At 45.9% G+C, this 13,369-nt stretch overlaps 1 protein-coding gene across 1 annotated transcript in view; it reads right to left on the minus strand.

The window, feature by feature from the left end:
* Positions 1 to 10,109: 10,109 nt before the first annotated feature.
* Positions 10,110 to 13,369, minus strand: part of SPEF2 (sperm flagellar 2) — a 64,345-nt gene continuing 61,085 nt past the window's right edge. Inside the window, exons 20-23 of the mRNA XM_044295611.1 lie at positions 12,604 to 12,774; positions 12,091 to 12,285; positions 11,155 to 11,277; positions 10,110 to 10,352 (exon numbers count right to left, since the gene is read on the minus strand). Coding sequence (XP_044151546.1) covers positions 10,269 to 10,352; positions 11,155 to 11,277; positions 12,091 to 12,285; positions 12,604 to 12,774 — 573 coding nt within the window. The 3' untranslated portion in view covers positions 10,110 to 10,268. The remainder of the gene's footprint in view (positions 10,353 to 11,154; positions 11,278 to 12,090; positions 12,286 to 12,603; positions 12,775 to 13,369) is intronic.

A 13,369-nucleotide genomic window follows, 5' to 3' on the forward strand; every position in this document is an offset into this window, starting at 1 on the left:
TGGTACACATAAGGGCCACTATGGAGAATGGGGTCATTATATAGTGGCATTATACTGGCACACATTATGGGGCAGTTTATACTGGCACATTGTCAGGCACCATAGGGACAAGGGGAGGTGCACTTTTGGTGCGTGATATAGGAGTATTTTATACTGGTGCAAATTATAGGGCTCTATGGGGACTTTGGCTCAACTGGGGGCACTAAGAGAGTTTTTTGGGCACACAGTAGGAGGCATTGGCACACATTATGAAGGTACTATAGGGACATTGGCTCTAAAGGGGGCACTAAGAGGAGTTATATTTTATACTGCCACACAACAGGGCACTTTTATGTACTGGCGCACATTATAAGGGGGAATTTTTCTACTGTTACACAAAGAGTTATAAAGAGAATTATTACTACCGGGGGCATTATGGTGGGCTTTATTACAGTTGAGGGACTATGAGGAACTTGAATACTAGTATGAGCACTATAGGAGCATTATTACTTCTGGGAAACAGTGGGGACATTATTACTGTAGGGGCACTATTACTACTACGTTTGTAAATTAACCGTTAAACAAACTCAGGCTGAGAACGTTGCAATGCCACTGCCACAGAGGTCCCCTAGAAATGGAAGATGGGATACTGCAGGTTCTGGTAGACTGAGAGTTGTTGATAGAAGACATGTCCCACAGTCTGTGGCTATCCATAATTCATTTACAGCACTTTCATAGTGCAAGAGCAACATGGAGGATGGCTAAAGCACAGTGGGTGAGAAACAATCATCTCCCATGCCTAAAGTATGTAAGACTGCAGCCAAAGACAAAAAGGAGAAGGTGAGGATTGATAGTAAGCAGCTGTTGGTGGGCGATTCCATCATAAGAGGTGTGAAGTTTGAGGAGAATGGTGTTGTGAGATGTCTCCCTGGTGCTACCACTAGCAGGGATAGATGACGGATCCTTAATATTGTTAGGCAAGCAAAGCAGGAAAGGGAAGTAGATGTTATTCTCCATCTTGGGACAAATGATCTGGCTTGCAATGAGGTTTCAAAGGTGAAGGAAGCTTTTCACACACTTGGAAAGGATATACGGGAGGTTGCATCAACTGTTTCATTCTCTGAAGTTTTGCCTGTGCATAACCGTCAGCATGACAGGAAGATGCGCATTAAGGAATTCAATGTATGGCTTGGTGAATGGTGTCTGAACCAAGGGTTTGGCTTTGTGTCTCATGTTAGCCCTCGTTGGAATGGAAAAGAACTGTACAAGAAAGATGGTTTGCCTCTTTCTCTCAAGGGAATGAATGTCCTCAGTGAACAATTCCAAGTATTTGCTAAGGAGCATTTAAACTAGGAAAGGAGGGCAAAAGAGTGATAATCCAGCAGTCCGACTGCCTCCCGGAACAATGCCAGAAGATGCCAGTAGCACATAGGTTAAGAAATGACAAGCTCAGAGTCTTGTCTACAAATGCTCGCAGTTTAGGGAATAAGATCAATGAACTTGAGGCTATAATGGCATCTGAGAATATAGATTTAGTGGCTGTTACTAAGACGTGGTTCAATGGAAGTAATGACTGGGATATAACAATACCAGGGTTCTCTCTATACAGAAAAGACAGAGAAGGCAAGAAGGGGGAGGGGTGGCCCTGTATGTTGAAAGATAGCATGAAATCTAATTTGATACAAGTTAGCGAGACTAATTTATAGTCAGTTTGGGTTACCTTACAGCTTGATAATCATAAGGTAACTCGTGTAGGTGTGATATATAGACCACCTAGCCAAGTCAAAGAATTAGATGATCTACTAGTTGAGGAAATAGCTAAAATGACATTGAAGGGGGAAGTTATCATTATGGGAGACTTTAATCTTCCTGATGTAAACTGGAAAACCCAAATAGCTAGTTCTGCCAGGAGTACAGATATTCTAAAAACCCTACTGGGATTATCTCTACAGCAAGTAGTGGAGGAGCCAACCCGGAAGGAGGCCATTTTACATTTAGTATTCACAAATGGGAATTTGGTATCTGATATTACTGTAGATGAAAGCTTGGGATCTAGTGATCACCAGTCAGTGTGGTTTACTATAAGTACAGTGACTGAGTCACACCACACAAAAACAAAAGTTTTAGATTTTAGAAAAACTGACTTTTCTAAAATTAGATTAGTGGTATACGAGTCCCTATCAGATTGGAACAGTTTCAATAGAGTTCAGGAGAAATGGGACTACTTAAAAGTGGCACTATTGAAGGGAACAGAAAATTGCATTAGGCTTGTCAGTAAAAGCAAAAAAATGGAAGAGACCACTGTGGTACTCAGCAGAAGTGGCCAAAATCATTAAAACAAAAAGATAGCATTTAGTAATTATAAAAAAAACCAAAAAACGAGGATGACAGGCAAATTTATAAAATTAGGCAGAGAGAGGCCAAACAAGTTATAAGAGCTTTTTAAAGCACAGGCAGGAGAGAAATTTGCTCAGTCAGTGATAAGACATTCTTCAGATACATAGATCTAAAAAGGAAACTAAAACAAGGAATTACCAAATTAAAAACAAAAGAAGGAAGGTATATGGAAGAAGATAAAGAACTAGCTGACTGCCTCAATGAATACTTCTGTTCAGTTTTTACAAAGGAAAATGAAGGAGAAGGACCTCAGTTAGGAAAGAAGACTAATGAATCTTTTGATGCATGTCTCTTTACAGAGGAAGAGGTTCTAAGTCAGCTGTCTAAAATTAATACAAATAAGTCACAGGGGCCTGATGGGATACACCCAAAGCTATTTAAAGAGCTCAGTGGTGAACTAGCAAAACTATTAACAGATTTATTTAACCAATCACTGGTAACAGGAGTCGTCCCAGAAGATTGGAAATCGGCAAATGTTGTGCCCATTCACAAGAAAGGTAGTAGGGAGGAATTGGGCAACTATAGGCCAGTAAGCCTGACATCAATAGTGGGGAAATTAATGGAAACCATACTTAAGGAAAAGGATTGTGGAACATCTAAAATCCCATGGATTGAAAGATGAAAAACAGCATGGGTTTACTTCAAGGAGATCATGTCAAACTAATCTTATTGATTTTTTTGATTGGGTGACTAAAATATTAGATGGAGGAGGTGCACTAGACATCGCTTATCTAGACTTTAGTAAGGCTTTTGATACTGTCCCACATAGAAGACTTATCAATAAATTGCAGTCTTTGGGCTTGGACTCCCATATTGTTGAATGGATTAGGCAGTGGCTGAGGGACAGGCAACAGAGGGTTGTAGTCAATGGAGTATATTCAGACCATGGTCTTGTTACCAGTGGGGTACCTCAGGGATCTGTTCTGGGACCCATATTGTTTAATATCTTTATCAGCGAAATTGCAGAAGGCCTCGATGGTAAGGTGTGTCTTTTTGCTGATGACACAAAGATTTGTAACAGGGTTGATGTTCCTGGAGGGATACACCAAATGGAAAAGGACTTAGGAAAACTAGAGGAATGGTCAAAAATCTGGCAACTAAAATTTAATGTTGATAAGTGCAAGATAATGCACCTGGGGCGTAAAAACCCAAGAGCAGAATATAAAATCAGTGATACAGTCCTAACCTCAGTATCTGAGGAAAGGGATTTAGGGGTCATTATTTCAGAAGACTTAAAGGTAGGCAGACAATGTCATAGAGCAGCAGGAAATGCTAGCAGAATGCTTGGGTGTATAGGGAGAGGCATTACCAGTAGAAAGAGGGAGGTGCTCATGCCGCTCTACAGAGCACTAGTGAGACCTCATTTGGAGTATTGTGCTCAGTACTGGAGACCATATCTCCAGAAGGATATTGATACTTTGGAGAGAGTTCAGAGAAGAGCTACTAAACTGGTACATGGATTGCAGGATAAAACTTACCAGGAAAGATTAAAGGACCTTAACATGTATAGCTTGGAAGAAAGACGAGACAGAGGGGATATGATAGAAACTTTTAAATACATAAAGGGAATCAACAAGGTAAAAGAGGAGAGAATATTTAAAAGAAGAAAAACTGCTACAAGAGGACATAGTTTTAAATTAGAGGGGCAAAGGTTTAAAAGTAATATCAGGAAGTATTACTTTACTGAGAGAGTAGTGGATGCATGGAATAGCCTTCCTGCAGAAGTGGTAGCTGCAAATACAGTGGAGGAGTTTAAGCATGCATGGGATAGGCATAAGGCCATCCTTCATATAAGATAGGGCCAGGGGCTATCCATAGTATTCAGTATATTGGGCAGACTAGATGGGCCAAATGGTTCTTATCTGCCGACACATTCTATGTTTCTATGTGTTGTCTGTAGATAATTATTTCTATTGGTGGGATTTTGGGGAGCACTGTTACTTTGGTGGGCACCCTGGCACGATATCAGCTTAGCACAATTATTTTTTTATGTTTACACTATTAGTGTCAGGGACACTGTTTCCTGGGCACAGTTATCTTTTAGGACATGTGTGGCAATAATTATTGAAGGGGAACTATCTGTGTAACCTGTATATGGAGCACAGCGGGCACAATATTAGAGGGGTGTTGATTAGGTGGGAGGATGATGGAAAACTAGGAAACTAAGATGTCTGTCTGTCTATCAAACCCTGCAGAGAGAAGAGATGACTGAAAAAGAAATCATCATGGCGGTGTGGTCTGAAAGGAGAAGATGAGGGCAGAGAACATCTACATTAAAGAAGAAGTCACTGGATGGAAGAGGTATGTGAACCTGTATTAGGCTACCTTCACATCTAAAATAGTGATTCTGGCAGGCTCTTCCAGCAGAGAACAGCCTACCAGAATGCTCCAGCACTGATTGTCCGCCGGCCCCATTAACTATAATGGGGTCTGGCAAAGATCCGGCCACAATCTGCCAAAAATGCAAAGAATCAGCGGAACACAAACTGCTGCATGCCTGACTTTGTGTCTGGCCAATTCCTCAGGTGGCCGGAGCGTAGTGCTGATCAGGTGGCCGGAGCGTAGTGCTGCAGGTGTGAAAGTAGCCTTAACCTGTATGTTTTGTATTGCTATAAGTAATGTTAGGACGGAATTGGTTATGTTGAGAACTTGGCTTGGAGGGGGCCCAGGCACATTCTTTGCACACGGGCCCTCTGCTGTCTGTGTCTGCCCCTGCTTCCACCAAATACTGATTGAGGGCTGCGATACACCTGCTTCCACAAAATATTGATTGAAGGGTGCCATATACCTGCTTCCTCCAAATCCTTATTAAGGGGTGCTATATACCTGTTTCCGCCAAATACTGATTGAGGGGTGCTATATACTGGTTTCCGCCAAATACTGATTGAGGGGTTCCATATACCTTCTTTCGCAAAATAATGATTGAGGGGTGCTATTGCTATATACCTTCTTCCACCAAATACTGATTGAGGGCTGTGATACACCTGCTTCCACAAAATACTGATTGAGGGGTGCCATATACCTGTTTCCGCCTAATACTGATTGAGGGGTGCTATTGCTATATACCTTCTTCCACCAAATACCGATTGAGGGCTGCAATATACCTTCTTTCCCAAATACTGCTCTTCTCTACGGATTTAGGCAGAGGGTCATTTAGAAAATGACAGGCAGATCGTTCTGCAGGGATAGTAGGGGTCAGGCAGATGCACCAGGCCAGAGCCTAAGTGGGAAGTTGGAGAAGACACGTGTGATAACTTCAAAGGGCACACCAGAGCTGGTTGAGTGGCTCACTCAGCCTTCCGCTTCTGCACCCTCCTCATCCTCTGTATCTGGACCCTCCTTACTCTCTGCTGTGTGCACCCCCAAAGACACCACCACCACCATAGCCCCTCCACTGGAGTCAGAGGAATTATTTTCCCATCCATTCCCAGACCTTACCGATGCACAGCCATTCTTGGCATCGGATGAGGAAGAGGAGGAAGCAACGGCCGCCACCCAGCGGTCTGACGACAGTACCCAGATCAGCCTAAGGAGGGTGGTCCCCACTGTTGCTGCCTACTCAGAGATCTCTAATGTCAGTGGTGGTGAAGGTGATGATGATGAAGTGTCGATGGACGTCACGTGGGTGCCCACAAGAGAGGAAGAGGAGGGGAGTTCAGAGGGAGAGACTGAGCAGCAGATAGGGTGGAGGAGGAGAAGCAGGCAGAACTCGCAGTGCACAGGAGGCAAAAAGCAGACTGCAAATGTATCTGGAGCGAATCATCCACTATGCACGGTCACATCTTGCGCTCCTAGGATGCCATCACATGGCTCCGCAGTGTGGGCTTTTTTTAACATGTCAGCTGCTGATAATAGTGTTGCCATCTGTATCGTGTGCTGTCAACGCATAAGTCGCGGTAAGCCCAACACTCACCTAGGGACGACTGCCTTAAAGAGGACCTTTCACTAGTTTACAAACTAAAAACTAACTATATCAGTGGGCAGAGCGGCGCCCAGGGGCCCCCCTGCACTTACTAGTATGTCTGGGCGCCGCTCCGTTCGCCCGGTATAGGCTCCGGTGTCTCCAGCTCCGTCTGTTGTACTGGACTGATTTTTTGTATGAGGCGTGTCCCTTGCTGCAGCGCTGGCCAATCGTAGCGCACAGCTCATAGCCAGGCTATACCGGGCGAACGGAGCGGCGCCCAGACATACTAGCAAGTGCAGGGGGACCCCTGGGCGCCGCTCTGCCCACTGATATAGTTCGTTTTTAGTTTGTAAACTAGTGAAAGGTCCTCTTTAATAAGGCACCTGGCCTCCCATCACCGAGCCCAGTGGGAGTAACGCAGTCAGAACCCTCAAAGCCACACTCCCGACTCTCCACGTCCTGCCTCTTCTCCTTCTCTCCCCCCATTGGTCCTCCACTCCACCTTCCACTGTGCTGTCGTCACGTTCATCTGGCACAAGGCAGGCTTCCGTCGCCCAAATGTTCGAGCGTAAAAAAATGATGACGCCAAACGGCTGACCGCTTGCTTGTCGGAAACTGCTAGCCCGCCATCTACTGCCATATAAACTGGTGGACTCAGAGGCCTTTAGAAAATTTGTGGTCTTTGGCACACCACAATGGAAGGTCCCCGGAAGGAAATATTTCTCCCAGAAGGGCATTCCAGAGCTATATTGCCACATTAAGCGGCAAGTGAATATATTTCTGGCACAGTGTTGGTGCCAAGATACATCTGACCTCAGACACGTGGTCTAGCAAACACGGGCAAAGAAGGTACATAACTTCTACTGCCCACTGGGTGAACCTACTGAGGGCTGTCAAGCATGTAACCCGTGGCACCTGTGTGGATTTGGTGTTACCGCCACAGATTGCATGCAGGCCTGCCTCTTCTTCTCCTCCTCCTACTCCATCCTCTGTCTCCTCCTTTTCCACTGCTACTGCATCTTCCTCTGCACCCCCCAAGCTCCCCAGAACCTATTCGACATCCCAGGTGAGACGTTGCCATGCTGTGCTGCGGCTGTTGTGCCTGGAAGCCAAGAGCCACACCGGTCCTGCACTGCTTTCAGCTCTGCGGTCACAGGCCGATCAGTGGCTAACCCCGCTCAATTGGAAAGTTGGTAAAGTGGTGTGCGACAACGGTGCCAATCTGCTGAGCGCGCTGAAACAGGGCAAAATGACACACGTGCCGTGCATGGCACACATCCTGAACTTAGTCGTGCAGCGATTCGTTGCCAAATACCCCGGGGTACAGGACGTCTTGCGGCAGGCCAGGAAAATCTCTGGCCATTTTAGAAGAACTTACACGCCCATGGCTCGACTTGCTGACGTTCAGCGGCGACACCACCTGCCAGTCAGACGTCTGATTTGTGATAGCCCGACGCGCTGGAACTCCACCTTGTATATGCTTGATAGGCTGCTCTAGCAGCAACGTGCCGTTAACGACTACCTGTACGAACTCTGCAGCAGGACAGGTTCTGGGGAGCTTGGTTTCTTTTCACCGCACCAGTGGCTGCTCATGCACGACGCATGCAGACTTCTGCGGCCATTTGATGAGATCACCAAACTGGTCAGTCGCAGCCAGGACGCCATCAGTGACATCGTACCTTACGCCTTCTTTCTGGAGCGTGCATGGTGTCGTGTCATTGATCAAGCCATCGAGGAGCAGGAGCTGGAAGATGAGGAAGTTGCAATGGTTAATGAATTCCCAGAGGGGGCTGCTCCATCTGAGAAAAGTCAGCAGGAGTCTGAAGAGGAGGATGGTGGCTGGGGGGAGGGGGAGGAGCAAGAAGAGCAGGCTTTAAACTTTTCGGGGATCCGTGGTGTTGTCCGTGGATGGGGGGAGGAGACTGAGGACGATATTCTCCTGGGCGATGAGCAGGAGACAGGGCGCTCCACCGCTTCCAATTTAGTGCAAATGGGGGCCTTCATGCTCTACCGTATAAAAAGCATAAAGGTCAAGGACCTGTCCTGGGTGGCAACGTACTTAGACCCCCGGTACAAACACAAAATGGTGGACATGTAACAGCATCACAGAGGGCTGTCAGAATGCAGCATTTCCAGGCCTTGCTGCGAGAGATGCTGCATTCTGCTGTTGCGGGCACTGGCAAAGGAATTTCCACCCACAGCGAAACAGTGGGTATCCTGTGACCGCCTAATGCACCTCCAGCCACAGAATCCAAAGTTCTTTGCTGTCAGGTGAATGCCTATTGCCTAATTTCTGGGGCCTCTCCTGGCTGACAGTTACATTTTTTATCTCTAGCCACATAATCACACCCCTGTCTCACTCCTCTGCCTCTCATTACGGTGGCGTATGAACCGCATTCACCATAAGGACCTTCTAATGTCACAGGGTCATGTGACTGTGCCCCTCACCCCGTACTGTGCCCCCTTATACCCTGCATTGTACCCTCTTACCACACCCTGTGCAGTGCCCCTAGTCATTCCCTGTACTGTGCCCTCCTATACCCTTTTATCCGGTCACGGTATGGCGGTATTATCTGGTCACTGTACAGAGGTGTTATCCGGTCAGTGTATGGCGGTGGTATCCAATAACTGGATGGCCATAACTGTATCCCTTTCCCTGCCCACACCATCCTTTTTTAGACCTGGCATGAGCGGGAAAAATATGCAGATTGCGGTGTTAAGGACCTTTGCGCCACAATCTGTGTCAGAAATACGCCCAACATAGACGTATTTCTATATAATAAATGACCCCCTAATTGTATTATTATTCGGGGGTAGGGCTAATATCTTTATAGTATATAGATTCTAGTGTATTATACTGTGCCCTGTATTTCCCAGTAGAAAATGATCCTTGGGAAACACAGTCCTCATCCCTGACCTCCAGGACCAGGTAGCGCTCTGTCAGTACATGGCGGCCTCCCCTCTCCGCTCCGCTGTGTACTGCTGCTTATTCTGACACTAGGGCTGGGTTCACATCCTATTTTTCCCATCCATTTATTGCATACCAAAAACATATGCGTTAACAGATGCCTCAGACTGATGCCGCACAGTGGCGTCCGTTCACCATACAGTTCCATGGTAGAATTTTTTTTTACGTTAACGTATGCACCCTCTGGTGTGTCACTGTCCATGTTGTGAGACTATGTGTGTACTTCTAGTGTTTGCTGGCTGCAAATGTGACCTGAAGGTTTTTCAGTTTCGCCTGTCATTAAAGTGAATGGGGCTCGCTGCAAATGCGCCTTCGCGAATCGTCCCGGCCGATGTTCGTCCATCACTAGTCATCAGCACTAATGGGAGGGCTTTAGCACCAAAGCCCGCCCATCAGAGCCGGTGACGTAACCGGCAACACTTTTAGGCGGAAGCCTCTGCCTAGCTGTATCAAAATATAAACAAAACAAAAAAAACTCGCCCTGCGCAATCCAGCGCAGGGCGAGGGAGAGCATCGGCGCGTGAAATGCTGCCTGGGGGAATAAGGGCATATGACCAAGTTCGGCTGATAAGTATTTCTGAGAGCACTCCAACCTCTTCAACGTTTACCAGCATGCCGTCTAAAGGTGAGGGTGCTGAGAGCTGGACCCCCCAATTAGCTATTAATGGCCAGTCCTAAGGATAGGTCGTCAATATACTGAAGCTGGGATATTCCTTTAAATGGTCCATAGCAAGGGACTACATACTGCTATGTTGTTAGTACCAGTGCATGCTTGTGTGGTACCGAATAGCAAGTGAGCAAGAAGCAGAGGAGGGTAGAGGTGAGTAAATAATACTGAGGCTTGTGCAGCATGCTGCTTTATTATCACTGCCATTTATACGGTCAGTCTAAGATCCAAGTTCACATGGGAAAGAGGTTTCCTTTTCCCCAAGCATTAAAAAAACAGTACAATGAAGTATAAAATACTGAGGTTGATGGAATTCTTGCTGAGCAGCGGGTACAGGGATATGTAATGTGCCGTTATGACGCGGTCGAGCTGGTCGTCGCGCTGTCTCCTTCATTGGACTGTGTGGCTTTAGACTTCTCAAGTACGTCTTGGATATCCTGCAAAAATAAGAAATGTTCTTTTGTGTTACTGCATTAAGAAAGAGCTTATACATTTTTTGTCTTTTGTAAGAGTAGAAAAACACACCTGCTGCAATCACCCCAAAACAGCGGTCTGCAGATGAGGTACTGGCTTAGCTACAACCCTAAGTTATGTCTTAAGGTTGATCACTGACTTATAGGATGGCTGCCTTACATCTGGTGGCATCAGAGGCTCAGCTTTCTTTTCTTTTTGGAAGGAAATCTCATTTGCATACCTTTTTACCAAAGGAGTGCTGCATGGCCTACAAGAATCCTCACTTCTATTAGGTGCTCACTACATGGAGAAATAATACTCCTAGTTACTTTTTTCTACAAACAGCGCCACATCTGCCTACAGGTTGTGTATGGTATTGCAGCTCAGTCCAATTCACTTTAATAGAGCTGAGCAAGCCATGAAGCGGTGTGGAAATGCATTTTTTTTATATTAAGTAAGCAGCCATGCTTTTCTAATGCTGGATAAACCCTTACAGAAGAGTAATAAGGCAATAAGACATGTACTGTCTTCATGAGCACCCTAACAATCTGGAAATTATACAGACAATCCATTGATGTGAATGGACTCTGTGTAATGCTTCATTTCACCTCTGGGGGTGCTGGAGGGAAACAGAACACTTACTGCCAGGTTTCCCCATAGATCACAGCTTATCGCTGGAGGTCCCTGCAGGAGGACACTGTGATCTTCTTATTGTCAAGGGACCCTTCTAACAAGTAAGGATTGTCCAATGTGTAAGGGTCTAAGTAGAGGTAATAATTTACTCACTGGGAGTTTATAAAGCTGACAATCTTCGACAAGTTCATGAAATATGGGATGTCTGAGAAGAGCAGGGAGGGACACACCACCTGAAGCATTTGGCCGCATTTCATTGAATATGTTCTTGATTATCTGGAAAACAAATTAAATTATGAAACATATGAAAATATAAAAAAATCCAGCAGATGCACTACGGATAAAATCCAATCTCTTTATTACTTTCCTTTAAAATTCCATGAGCCGATCAGAAAGCTTTACGGTCACTTAAAGGATCATAATAAAGAGATTGGATTTTATCCGTAGTGCATGTGCTGGATTTTTCAGTTTTTTCCGGGGTTCCTTGCACGCTTATGGAGTGGAGCAGGTGAGCTGGAAATATTTTGTTATATATGAAAATATAATACTGCATGTGACGAGGTGATGTTCCTGCTGTGGTTCCACAACAAGTGTGCAGTAAAGTCTGCACGACATGGTTTTTCAAAAACTGTATGAACATCCCCCGATGTGTTTCTGGGGTACCCCAGTAAAGCAAGACATCTGAAAGCATCACTATAAGGCCTCCTGCACACGAACGTGTGCGCCCCGTGGCCCGTGCTGTGGGCCGCAATGCACGAACACCGACCGCGGGGCAGCGGATCGCGGACCCATTCACTTTAATGGGTCCGCGATCCGGCCGTTCCGCAAAAACATGGGACATGTTCTATCTTTTTGCGGAATGGAAGTACGGGACGAAAGCCCACGGAAGCAGTCCGTAGTGTTTCCGTTCTGTGCTTCCGTTCCGCATCTCCGGATTTGCGGACCCATTGAAGTGAATGGGTCCGCATCCGTGATGCGGAATGCACACGGAACGGTGCCCGTGTATTGCGGATCTGCAAATGGGGTCCGCAATACGGCCACGGAGCGCACACGTTCGTGTGCAATAAGAATAAGAATGACTTCTCTAACCTTGTGATAATTATTTGTTTCTTTCTCCATCTGACGAAACCTATGAGTATCCCCATCATCTCCGGCACCAAGTTGAAAGACTCGCAGAACTTCCTGCAGTGTGATTGACTGATCTGGGTTTGTGGTGACATCATCTCCGTCATTCTCTATAATTCTCTCCTTATCCTCTTCTAGGGCGTCCATGGCTGGAAGAGACTGAAAATAATCTGGATGAGAAGAGGACACCTCTGTCCATTGTGCAACTGGTGGAGCTGGTTACTGCGGCGCTGCTCCCACTGAAATGAATGGTCCCTCCACTGCACAATGCACAGAGCTCTGTGGTACCAGCACCGACTGATTGTGGGGGTGCAGGGCGTCGGACCCCTGCTGATTAGATAATGATGGCCTATCCTGAGTAAAGGCCATCGATAGTAAAGGAGTGGTCATCCTCTTTAAAGTGAGTATATATTGTTTTAGATTTTTTAGATATCTAATAGGGAGGTTTGGAGGGGAACGTCCCACTATGGCAGATACCTTTACAAGCAGATGATCATCTGACGCCTGCATGACCGGTCTCCCGACTGTGACACTTAATGCTCGGTAGAATCCTTCCATAGGAATTGGGTGAGAAGCAAAATAGAGCAACATGTCTGTGTAGTCAAGACGAGGAGGCTCCGCGCTCTCCGCAAACAAGTCAAAGAAAAACTAAAAAGAATCAAATGCAAAGAAAACAATTATAATCCAGTAAAACAAAGTCTATCTGCAACATTTATTTTGCTTACTTATATTCCGCAGTGTTTTACAGACATGTCCCTAGTGGCTCTCACGATCTAAGGTCCCTGTCAGTATGTCCTTGGAATGTGGGAGGAAATCGGAGAACCTGGAGGAAACCCACACAAACACTGGGAGAACATACAGATCCTGTTGTTGCTCAGGTTTGAACCTCAGACCCCAGCACTGCAAGGCACCATTGCTAATCTATGTAATATGTACAATCAGTATAATCAGCCATGATGGGAAAAGAATTACTTTAGCGCAGCCCAGCTGCTTCGCTCTGGTGCCTCAATGCTGACCGGCAGCACCAGTGACATCATTCATCTATTAGGGGACGTAATAGTATATTAACCTATGGCTGATGCAAAAGAGAAGCAAATGGCAACTTCCACTGGATAAATCAGTAGTTTGTCTGGGTCCGGGGAGCCAAACCTGTGACAATCACCTGACCGCCATCACGGCTCCTATATTAAAGTGATGAGACCACTTTAACAACCTCGGGCAGAAAGTGGAGGGGGGAGGGTTG

The sequence above is a fragment of the Bufo gargarizans genome, chromosome 5, assembly GCF_014858855.1.
Source record: "Bufo gargarizans isolate SCDJY-AF-19 chromosome 5, ASM1485885v1, whole genome shotgun sequence".
NCBI lineage: Eukaryota > Metazoa > Chordata > Amphibia > Anura > Bufonidae > Bufo > Bufo gargarizans.